Source organism: Rhinatrema bivittatum, chromosome 15, assembly GCF_901001135.1.
Source record: "Rhinatrema bivittatum chromosome 15, aRhiBiv1.1, whole genome shotgun sequence".
Lineage (NCBI taxonomy): Eukaryota > Metazoa > Chordata > Amphibia > Gymnophiona > Rhinatrematidae > Rhinatrema > Rhinatrema bivittatum.
In genome coordinates, this window is record NC_042629.1 from 1566855 (window position 1) to 1578641 (window position 11787).

Below are 11787 nucleotides of genomic sequence, written 5' to 3' on the forward strand. Positions count from 1 at the left end.
TATGAGTTTTTGCTTCTATGGCCAACTTCATTTCAAATTCTCTCTTCACCTGTCTTATCAATGTTTTACACTTAACTTGACGATGCTTATGTTATATCCTATTTTCTTCAGATGGATCCTTCTTCCAATTTTTGAAGGATTTTTTTTGGCTAAAATAGCCTCTTTCATCTCACCTTTTAACCATGACTGTAATCATTTTGCCTTCCTTCTTTGTCTTCTGGTAGTCTGTTAAATTTGCTTTATGTAAATGCACAAGTATGTTGGTGTGTGTCCTCTGGCACCAGCTTCTCTCCTCCATGTCTTCCTTGTCCTGGTGAGGTGAGGACTGTGGTGCCCTGTGGAAGCTCTCTTTTTATATAGGAGGGAGGAAGGGACTGAGGTGACCCACTGAGTAAAATCAGTTACTCATTGGGGGGGGGGGGGGTCTCCTGCTTTTGTGACTAGGCAGGGGTAGGACTGGGTCAGGCTCCTACAAAAACTGCTGTTCAGGTTGAAGCCTCAGAACACCCTTTGACCAGATGAGCTATCGCAAGAACAGAAATATTCATAATCCTGCCATTACCATTTTTTAAAATAAATAATAAATACGTTGGCAACTGTCTCTATAGAAGCGTGGAAAACCCTGTGTCTTCTATATTGGGAGGTGTTGAGCAATACTTGAACAACCCCTGAGATGTGGTGAAAAATATTTCAGAGGGATAGCCATGTTAGTCTGGTGTAAAATGCCAAGAGTCGGGTGACACCTTATAGAGTAACCAGTTTATTGAAGCATGTGCTTTGCAGGATAGGGTGTGTGTGCTGTCTGTCTTTTTGGTTATGCAAGAGAATGAGAATATATTCGACCTTAGGGGGAAAAGTTTTTCCAGGTTCGTTTCAGGTAGATGGGCTTTTATTTTGTAGCCTTAATGCTTGCTGTTAGCTGAGCTCTTTCACTAGTGTGCCCAGTGGCAACTTAACAGCTAATCCAAACCATATGTTTAATTTTGAGCATTAACAAGAGTTTGGCAAACAGTGTGGGGTAAGTGCATATCACGTTGTATACTGACCAGATGCTAGTCTCATTTGCATATATTATTATTATTATTTAATTTTTATATATCGAAGTTTCATGAGAACATATCACATCGGTTTACATTAGTTAAATAATATTCATGTAAAAATATTTGCATTTCCAAAATTAAATGAAGAGAAGTAAATACAAAGCTTCATAATAAACTAGTAAAACAAATAAAATAGTAAAATAATTAAACAAAATTTAAACAGTTAAAGAAGCAGAGCAGTAAGAGCAGAGATAATATAATTAACTAAATATTTATATTAAAGGGGGAATATCTTTCATTACTAATTTACAGATGCAACTTTTAATGTAGCATCAATCTCTTCTAACTGCTAACATACTCGACCTCCTATTCCTTGACTTTTTAATTTGTTGAAGAGTTTCCCAGGAGGGCTTTATCAGAATTCAGATAAACTATATCAACTAGCTTACCCTTTATCCACTTGTGGGTTGATCAGTGACTAGTAAACTGGTGTCTCATTTAATAAATGGGAATAACATTATTAGATGTATGCTTTACTGCAATCCTAGAAACTGATTTAGTTTGCAGAGCTGTATCTGAGCAAAAATCTAACCCAAGAATGCACCCAAAGAAAACCTAAACCACTTTTTAAAAAGTAGGAAATTAATATTCAGCAGTTTAAACATAAGAATGTAACTGCAACACTTTTCTGTTTTCTGGAAGCCTCTCAGTGTTCTTGAATGAGAAGCCAGACTGTCTACATTTGCATGTTCAGAGCCTCTCGGGTTATAAACGGCTGCATAAAGCAGTGGTTTTGCTTTTCTTTTTTATGGAAAAGTTAAGGTGAAAGTAGTGCTGTTAAGAACATTTTTAGAGGCATTCTCTTTTGATTGCTGAGATGCGAATGTTTAAGATTTTTGAAAGGTCTTCCTATGGATGGGAGTAAATCATGGATATCATTGTGCTGATCAGAATTGGAACTGGCGAGCAATTTTCAACAATTTGCAAAACAGAGTGAACTTTGTAATAGGTGCTTGTCTTTTTATTTAAAAAAGTGAAAAAGCAAATGAGAAAATATAGTAAGACAAAGTTAACATAAGACTCGGAGGAAGCAATTGAGCAGTTATTGGCATTTTCCCGTGAAAGATTTTATTTAAAAGTTGATTCACATTTACTAGAAATGGTAGTCTGAGTATAAACAGTACATAGTTTTTGAAAACATTTTGGATCATGTATATAGGAAATGTTCCTCCCTTTAATTCCATCGAGCCAACTTATCCCTGCATGAGACGACATGCCAGGTGGATCAGTAGATCCTCATTCCTCAAGGCACACACTCAGCCTGCTTGTCGGCCTATACTGTCACAGTCCTCTTTACTCCCTGGCCTTGATTGCACCATGCCTGTGGTATGCCCAAACCAAGATCCCCCCCCCCCCCCCCCCCCAACTGCGCAGCATCATAGCATGAGGCACAGGACCGGTCACGACACAGGAAAGATTTTGTCTGATGTAGCGCAGTATTTCCTGCTTTGTCATGGAGTTTCTCATTGTGGATATCCTATAAACAGATATGTTAGCTGAGGTTTCCAGACCATATTAGAAATTCTGATCTGAGAGAAGAAATTGGGGCCATCTTAAAGCTGGAATATGATGTAATGAAATATGTGACTTTACTTAGACTCTGCACTCACTACTAACCTGGTGACATTGTTTTCCTAGCAGCTGGGCCCACTTTGGGTATAGGGGAGAGATGTAGCATATGTATTTAACTTGGCTTTCTATTCCTTTTATCATCCCACACTACAAGGCCTGTGTGATTGCTCTAACTACAGATCCTAGTGCACTTGTACGTTTTGAGCCTGCCTAAAGAGAAAGCCCTGGGAAGAATGTTTGATTATATAGTGCCTTGTAAGTCTTCACAACCTTCTACAGTTTTCACATTTTGTCTAAAAAAAAAAATACAAATCAAAATGCATTAACGCAGGAGTTTATTTCACTGATCCACACAAGGATTGAATTACATAGTTTGGGTAAACAAATAATTATGGGTGCAGCTTGCTTGTTACGGCAGTTACTACCCCGAATCAATTAAGCCTGATACTTCACTTGGAATACATATCCAGCGCAGCTCACTGCTTCAACGGTAGAAGGGAATGAAGAAAAGAGCAATTATATTCAAACAACCAACAAGGACTGAATGGCACAGGCTGGGTAAACAAATAAGCGTGGGAGTAGCATGTTTATTGCAGCAGTTACTACCCCTAACCAATTAAGCTAGATGCAATTAAGCTCACTTAGATGCAGCTCCAGCACTGCTCTCTGCATTAATGGTGGGGGTGGGAGGTAACTAGAACCAAAAAGTTACTACCGTAATAAGGGCCAAGAGTAACAGATAAGTATGAGAAAAAAAAAAAGCGTGAAAGCTTGCTGGGCAGACTGGATGGGTCGTTTGGTCTTCTTCTGCCATCATTTCTATGTTTCTATGTACTCTGTACTTTCATCATAGAAATATTCTCAAATTAAATAAGAATAAAATACCAAAAAGCTTTGCTTGTATAAGTCTTTACAGCCTTTGACTCAGTAGTTGGTGGAAGCCCCTTTTGCAGCAATAACAGCCATGAGCTGTTTAGGATGTTTACCACCTGTGCACAGTGGGATAGTGCAGGTTTTGCCCAGTCTTCTTGGCAGAAGAGCTCGGTCTTGCTACATATTCTGTTAGATTCAGATCTGGGCTTTGACTGGGCCACTGGAGGAAATGATCCTTGTCCTGCTGAATAGTGAATCCTGTCCCCAGTCCTAGGTCTGTGGCAGACTGGAACAGGTTTTCCTCCATTATCTGCCTGTACTTTGCACTATCCACATTTCCCTCGATCTTCACAAGCCTCCTTGGTGTCACCATAATGCTTTACTGTGCTATTTGTTTTACACCACGCACACATTGCTTAGCTTTGAGATGAAAATGTTCCACTTCAGTCTCATCAGACCACAAAACCACCTCCTACAGTGTTCCCTAGGTGTTTCTTTGCAAATGCTATGCAGCATATCATATGGCTTTTCTTAGGCAGTGGCTTTCTTCTTGCCAGCCTCTCATTTGTTTGTTGAGTAATCTTGAAATTGCTGGAGAGCCAACATTTTCCCCAGTCTCAGCCTGAGACCTCTTGCAGTGACCTTCCACAGCAGTTTCCCTAAAACTGGATTGCAGCAGTGGTGGTGCCAAACTGTTTCCACTTCACAGTGCCCCACTGGATATTCAAAAGCAGTGAAATGTTTTGTGTTTTGTTTTTTGTTTGTTTGTTTTTACATTGTTTATGCTTTTAAATAAATTCACACAAGAAAAATAGAAAGCAAAAGGGAAAACAATCAAAAACATCTCACACTTTGTACATTGAAATATAGAACCAGGAGACTGTAGAAGACCTAGAGGCAGGCATCAAATACATTTATAAAAAGCAAACTCTTAATAATGTAAATCTGTGATGTTGCTATGTTGATTCCACTACTGAATGTGTAAGGCTACCAATAGCATTCAGAAAGAATTGCAGTTAGAACAGTGAAAAAACCCATATCTCCCATTATTGTACTTCGAAAACATTGACAAAGAAATCTGACAAATAACTCTGCACCAGTAGCCTGTATTGCTGTGTGCATTGCAAGACATTTTTTATGTCTGTCTATCTTGTGTTGCTTTACATAAGTCTGGATACATACAAATCCTTTGTCCCAAAAATAAGCTTTAAAACGAAAAAAACTTAAAAATCATTTCTCTGTCTTTAAAAATTAATACAAAAAGAGTAGCCCTATCCCACTGTTCTCTCCAAAATCACTGTTAAATCCAAATTGTCATCAGAGAGCCTTGTCCCATGCTCAGCTGATGGCAAAAAATACCTTACCCAGGGGAAATGTGGTTTCTTTAATCAGTGAGAGCAGCTTGTAAAAGTACATTCAGAAATTCAGAAATCTCAAGTTTAAATGCCTTTTTAAGCTATGGTGAGCAACTATCTGATCTTGAGAAACTATTGGTTGTGCAGAATTCAGCTTCCTTGAATGAAGTTCCAGGTCTTCCCTAGGAAGAAGTTTGTAGTTCAGTTAGATGTTAAGCATGCAGTGACTGGGTAGCATTTGAAAATGGAGTAAGAACCAGTCCAAATAGCATTTATTTATTTATTTATTTAACACTTTTCTATACCGACCTTCATGGTAGGGACCATATCAGGTCGGTTTACATCAAAAAGGGGGAACTGTAATGAAACCGTAGGTAACGGGAAGAACAAAGTTACATTCAACAAGGGAGGTAAAACTTGGAAGCAAAGACTGCTGGAAAGAAAAGACTAAGGAACGAAGTGCTTAGGATAATAATAACAGCTGTTTTAAGAGTCAGGGTAGGCTCTTATATCGAGCTTGGGGATAGTAAGATAGCATCCATAGTAATAGCCGGTGGTCTCACTAAAGAGGGTTTGCATCTTAACTCCACAGAGGGGGAAGGTGCCATGAAAGCTCCAGTAGTTCCCCACTTTTCACTACAAGACCTCATGAGAGTACAACTCCCCAGATCAAGATCCCAGTCGAACAAAGGAATTCAATTCTCCACGGGCTGTGCACATACCTCTACAGAATGAATTCTTTCCCCATTCAGCAACTCCTGTGGCAACAGGAACATCTCTGGCATCTGGACTGAGGGAAACCTCCCATACCAGGCAGGCCAATGGAAATTCTCAGCGTTGACATCTGAGGAATGGCCCATGAAGCCACAAAATCAACAATTGCTTCTCCAAATCAGGCACTGGAGGTTTAAAGGGGATAGCTCCGACCTTCCTTTTCCTTTCCTTGGCATCTTAAAGGTAATAAATCAAAAGCAGACACAAAAGTGCCATCCTGATTCTGAAATGTTCTTCTAACCTCCCCCCAGTCTGTTATCCCAGAGTTTTTCAGCAACTCTTGTTCAGCATGTTTTGACCTTTACTTCATTCTTCATTCACAAGTATTTGAATCAGCTCAGCTCCAGTGACTGCACACAGCTAGGCTCTTTTTCACTTTTTATCGGGGCGATACAATACAGTGCGCTCCAATGGAGCGCACTGTACTGTATCGCCCCGATAAAAAGTCTTGTTTCAAAGCTACAGGCAGTGCCTAAAAATAAAATAAGAAAACGAACCCAACGCCACGGGGCGGCGGGCGAGTTTAGTGAGGACTAACATCCTGCTGTCCTGTGAGAACACCTGTTACATCAGGTAAGCAACATTTGCTTTCTCACAGGACAAGCAAGATGGTTGCCCTCACAAATGGGTGAGTACCGAGCTGAGGATGTCCGAACGTGCACCAAAAGTACCCAACGGCGTGCAACAGGCACAACAACTGGGGTGAAAGTTGGTAGAGGACATCCGCACCCCACCGGGTAGGCTCCAACGGAGCGCACTGTTAACCCGCCATTGGATGCATGTTTTCCCTTGCCCCTTATTCAGTAAGGGGCCGAAAACGCGCGTCCAACCCGCCGAACCTAATAGCGCCCTCAACATGCAAATACATGTTGATGGCTTTATTAGGTATTCCCGCGCGATTCAGAAAACAAAATGTGCAGCCAAGCCACACATTTTGCTTTCAGAAATTAGCGGCTACCCAAAGGTAGGCACTAATTTCTTTGGGCACCGGGAAAGTGCACAGAAAAGCAGTAAAAACTGCTTTTCTGTGCACCCTCTGACTTAATATCATGGCGATATTAAGTCGGAGGTCCCGAAGGGTAAAAAAGAAAAAAAATTTTGAAGTCGGCCTGCAGCTGTCGGTTCGAAAACCGGACGCTCAATTTTGCCGGTGTCCGGTTTCCGAGTCCGTGGCTGTCAGTGGGCTCGAGAACTGACGCCGGCGAAATTGAGTGTCGGCTGTCAAACCTGCTGACAGCTGCTGCTCCAGGCCAAAAGGAGGCGCTAGGGATGCGCTAGTGTCCCTAGTGCCTCGTTTTGCCCGTTTCTACCGCCGGGCCTCATTTAAATACTGAATCGCGCGCACAGGCGAATGGGCGTTTGCCCGCTCTCCCGCGGACTTTACTGAATTGGCCCGTATGAGCCTTACTAAGGGAAACTATTCAACTGGAGCTAATTTGGGTTCACTTTGACAAAGTGTATGAAGACTTACACAATCAAGATTTTTGAGCTTTTATTCTTGATCACTTTTTTGAAATAACAAATGTTGCTTACCTGATGTAACAGATGTTCTCACAGGACAGCAGGATGTTATTCCTCACAAATGGGTGACATCGAGGATGGAGCCCAACCACGGAAAAACCCTGCAGCCAGCAGGGGTCCCCCTTCAGTCTTGTTTCAAAGCTACAGGCAGTGCCTAAAAATAAAATAAGAAAACGAACCCAACGCCACGGGGCGGCGGGCGAGTTTCGTGAGGACTAACATCCTGCTGTCCTGTGAGAACACCTGTTACATCAGGTAAGCAACATTTGCTTTCTCACAGGACAAGCAAGATGGTTGCCCTCACAAATGGGTGAGTACCGAGCTGAGGATGTCTGAACGTGCACCAAAAGTACCCAACGGCGTGCAACAGGCACAACAACTGGGGTGAAAGTTGGTAGAGGACATCCGCACCCCACCGGGTAGGCGGAAGGGTGTTGGTACGTCATGTTGGAAAAAGGTTACGCAAGACAGATTGGCCGAAGATGGAATCCTGTCTTCCAGCTTTGTCCAAACAGTAGTGGGCTGCAAATGTATGGAGAGAACTCCAGGTAGCAGCCCTACAGATGTCAGGAAGCGGCACCGATCGAAGGTGAGCTACTGAAGTCGCCATGGCCCTCACAGAGTGTGCCTTAACACGGTCTTGAAAGGGAATGCCAGCTTGCTGATAGCAGAAAGAGATGCAGTCTGCCAACCAGGAAGAAAGAGCCTGCTTACCCACAGGTTGCCTTAACTTGTTAGGATGGAAAGAGACGAATAATTGAGTGCTCTTTCTGTGGGCAAGTGTACGGTCTAGATAGAAAGCTAGAGCACGTTTACAGTCGAGGGTATGCAGAGTCTGTTCCCCGGAGTTGGAGTGGGGCCTGGGAAAGAAAATAGGTAGTATGATGGATTGATGAATATGAAACTCCGAAACTACCTTAGGTAAGAATTTAGGGTGAGTGCGGAGTACCGCCCGGTCCTGCAGGAGTTTAGTGTAAGGCGGGTAGGTAACTAGGGCCTGTAACTCACTAACCCTGCGAGCTGAAGTGATAGCCAAAAGGAAAATCACTTTCCATGTGAGATATTTAAGGTCACAGGAGTGAAGAGGTTCGAAGGGTGGTTTCATAAGGCGACCAAGAACCAGATTAAGGTCCCAAGATGGGGCCGGAGGATGTAAAGGTGGCTTCAAATGGAGCAAGCCTTTAAGAAAGCGTGTTACAAGGGGTTGTACTGAAATAGGGACACCCCTGATACCTTTATGGAAGGCAGCTACCGCACTGACATGCATTCTAATGGAAGAGGTCTTTAGACCTGATTCTGACAAATGCCAAAGATAGTCCAAAAATTTAGGAATTGGACAGGAAAGAGGATCAAGGGACTGAGAAGTGCACCATGATGTGTACCTTTTCCATTTATAGGAGTAAGATTTTCTTGTGGAAGGCTTTCGTGAAGCGATGAGGACACGAGAAACTGAATCTGATAGGTTAAGTGGTTGAAGGACTAACCTTTCAACATCCATGCCGTCAGGGACAAGGCTTGGAGATTGGGATGGAGGAGGCATCCGTCGTTTTGAGTGATCAGATGCGGGTCCTTTCCCAAGGGAAGGTGCCTGTGGATGGAAAGATCCTGGAGAATGGGGAACCACACTTGGCGTGGCCAGTGAGGTGCGATTAGGATCATGGTTCCCTTGTCCTGACGTAGCTTCACAAGAGTCTTCGAGAGAAGAGGAAGTGGAGGGAATGCATAAAGCAGACCGGTTGACCACGGGAGGGAGAATGCATCCCTGGGCCGAGAGTGCTGAGTCTGAATGAGAGAGCAGTAATTGGCCACTTTGTGGTTCTGAGGGGATGCAAAGAGGTCTATGTGGGGATAACCCCATTGCTGGAAAAGAGAGGTCGCTACCAAGGGATTGAGTGACCACTCATGAGGTTGGAAGACACGGCTCAGACGGTCTGCCAAGACATTTTCTACCCCCGGCAAGTAGGTGGCCCTGAGGTACATCGAACGGGAGAGGGCTTCTGCCCAAATCTGCGCAGTTTCCTGACAGAGAAGGAAGGAGCCTGTGCCTCCTTGCTTGTTGATGTACCACATGGCCACCTGATTGTCCGTCTGAATCAAGATTATGTGATTTGATAGGCAATCTTGAAAGGCCCGGAGAGCGTATCGGATTGCCCGAAGCTTCAGGAAATTTATCTGGTGTTTGGCTTCCTCTAGAGACCAGAATCCTTGAGTTTGTAAATTGTTTACATGGGCTCCCCAGCCGACGTTGGAAGCGTCGGTGGTGTGAATTATTTGAGGATCTGGTGGATGAAAGGGCAAGCCTTGGAGGAGGTTGGATTGATTTGTCCACCAGGCAAGAGACAGACGAAGTGCATGGGTGATGCGAACAACGGTCGACAGAGGCTGTGTGGCTTGTATCCATTGTGATTTCAGAGTCCACTGCATGACTCTCATGGCTAGACGGGCCATTGGAGTCACATAAACTGAAGAAGCCATGTGTCCCAACAGAATGAGGAATTGGCGAGCTGTTGCTGTGGGTTGGGACTGCAACTGGCAAGCTAGGGACACAAGGGTTTGGACACGTTGATGAGGAAGGAAGGCTTTTGCCTGTAAGGTGTCCAAGTCTGCTCCAATGAAGGATAAGGTTTGAGATGGGAGAAAGTAGGATTTCTCGTAGTTGAAAAGAAATCCCAGAGAAATTAGAGTTCGAATTGTCAGGGTCAGGGAAGACTGAGCGATTTGCTGGGTTGGGGCCCTGATCAACCAGTCGTCCAAGTAGGGGTAGACATGGACGCCTTCCTTCCTGAGGAACGCTGCAACCACTACGAGACATTTGGTGAAAACTCGCGGTGCGGATGCTAGACCAAATGGGAGCACTCTGTATTGATAGTGGTTTTGGCCTACTAAAAATCGGAGGTATTTGCGATGAGACTGAGTTATCGCAATGTGGGTATAAGCGTCTTTGAGGTCGAGAGAGCAGAGCCAGTCCTCCCTTTGCAGCAGAGGGAGAAGCGAGCCCAGGGTTACCATCTTGAACTTTTCTCTGTGAAGGTACTTGTTGAGGGCCCGCAAGTCCAGGATTGGTCGAAGTCCTCCTGACTTTTTCGGGATCAGAAAGTACCTGGAATACAACCCCAGTCCTTGTTGGGAAAGAGGAACGGGTTCTATAGCGTTGGACTGGAGGAGAAGAGATACTTCCTGCTCTAGAAGAACAGAGTGGTCGGTAAGTCTCCACGCTTGTAGAGGTGGAGAGTCCGCAGGAAGAGTTAGAAAGTTTAGATGGTAACCCTGTGCAATTATCGCTAGCACCCAATGATCTGTGGTGATGTGATGCCATTTTTCTGTAAAGTGGCTTAGTCGACCTCCTACTGGTATGTTTGGTAGAGGGATGAGGCAACTGCTCTCTAATTGAAAGTCAAAACCCCGACGCAGGACCTGGTTGGGGAGCTGGTGTAGGTTTTTGCTTTCGAGGTTGGCGAGGCTGAGGTTTTTGATACGGCCTCGTTGACCTGGACTTGGTGTGTGGGGGATAATACTTCCGTGGACGGAAGAATGACTTTTTAGGTTCCTTCTTAAATGGTTGTTTAGAAGGGAAGTCAGAATGAATCGATGAGAGCTGTTTAAGGGTCTCATGATGATCTTTTAATTCAGCAACTATTTGTTGAATTTGCTCATCAAACAAATTATCCCCAAAACAGGGCAGGTCAGAGAGCCTGTCCTGAACCTCCGGGCGAAGGTCAGAAGACTTAAGCCAAACCCAGCGCCTTGCCGAGATGGCTGTAGCAGACAGTCTAGTGGAAGCATCGAAGATGTCATAAGATGTTCGTATCTCATGCTTTCCGGCTTCGAACCCTTTAAGCACGAGGGTTTGAAGCTGTTGTTGGAATTGTTCTGGTAAGGTATCTGAAAATTCTTGTATCTGCTTAAAAATGACCCTGTTATATTGGGTTATATATAGCTGATAAAAAGCTATCTTAGAAATAAGCATGGTCCCTTGGTAAACTTTTCTGCCTATACTATCTAGGAACTTACTCTCCTTAGTAGGAGGTATGGATGAGTATGGCTTCATTCTTTTAGCTTTCTTTTGTGCCGACTCCACCACAACAGAGTGGTGGTCTAGCTGAGGTTTTTGAAAGCGAGGTGCTGACTGTACGAGGTAAGTAGAGTCCGCTTTTTTGTTTACTGGAGCAACAGATCCAGGAGTTTCCCAATTCTTTTTTAGAAGGTCCAGAAAAACCTGATGAATTGGAATGGAAGTGATGACTTTTGGGGCATCGAAAAATTGGAGTAATTCCATCATTTGGTGCCTGTCATCTTGCTCCGATTGAAGCTGAAAAGGGACCAAGTCTGACATTTCCTTCACAAAATTTGTGAAAGAGAGGTCCTCGGGAGGAGAACGCTTTCTGCTTTCAGCAGGAGAGGGTGGTGAAGGTAAATCATCGGTATCAGTGGAAGAGTTATCACCCCAGGTGTCATAAGGATCAGGTTGTTGACCTGTAGGACCCCGAGGGGGTTGGATACCTGAAGGGACCCGGTGGAGGCTCCGAGAAACCCGAAGGAACCACCGGGGGCATCGAAAATACCCTTGGAGGCATCGGTGCCGGCATCGAAGG

General features: G+C 44.0%; 1 protein-coding gene across 5 annotated transcripts in view; it reads left to right on the plus strand.

Moving 5' to 3' along the window:
- Window positions 1–11787, plus strand: part of BACH1 (BTB domain and CNC homolog 1) — a 286366-nt gene that overhangs the window by 114925 nt on the left and 159654 nt on the right. The window contains exon 6 of one of the 5 annotated variants that reach the window (XR_003852950.1): window positions 5653–5857. The exons of 3 other annotated variants lie outside the window; for them this stretch is intronic. Coding sequence is in view for 1 of the 2 variants with exons in the window: in XM_029579254.1 (XP_029435114.1) it covers window positions 5493–5510 (18 nt within the window). In the remaining variant the exon portion in view is untranslated. One more of the 5 variants, XM_029579254.1, reaches the window with a different exon arrangement.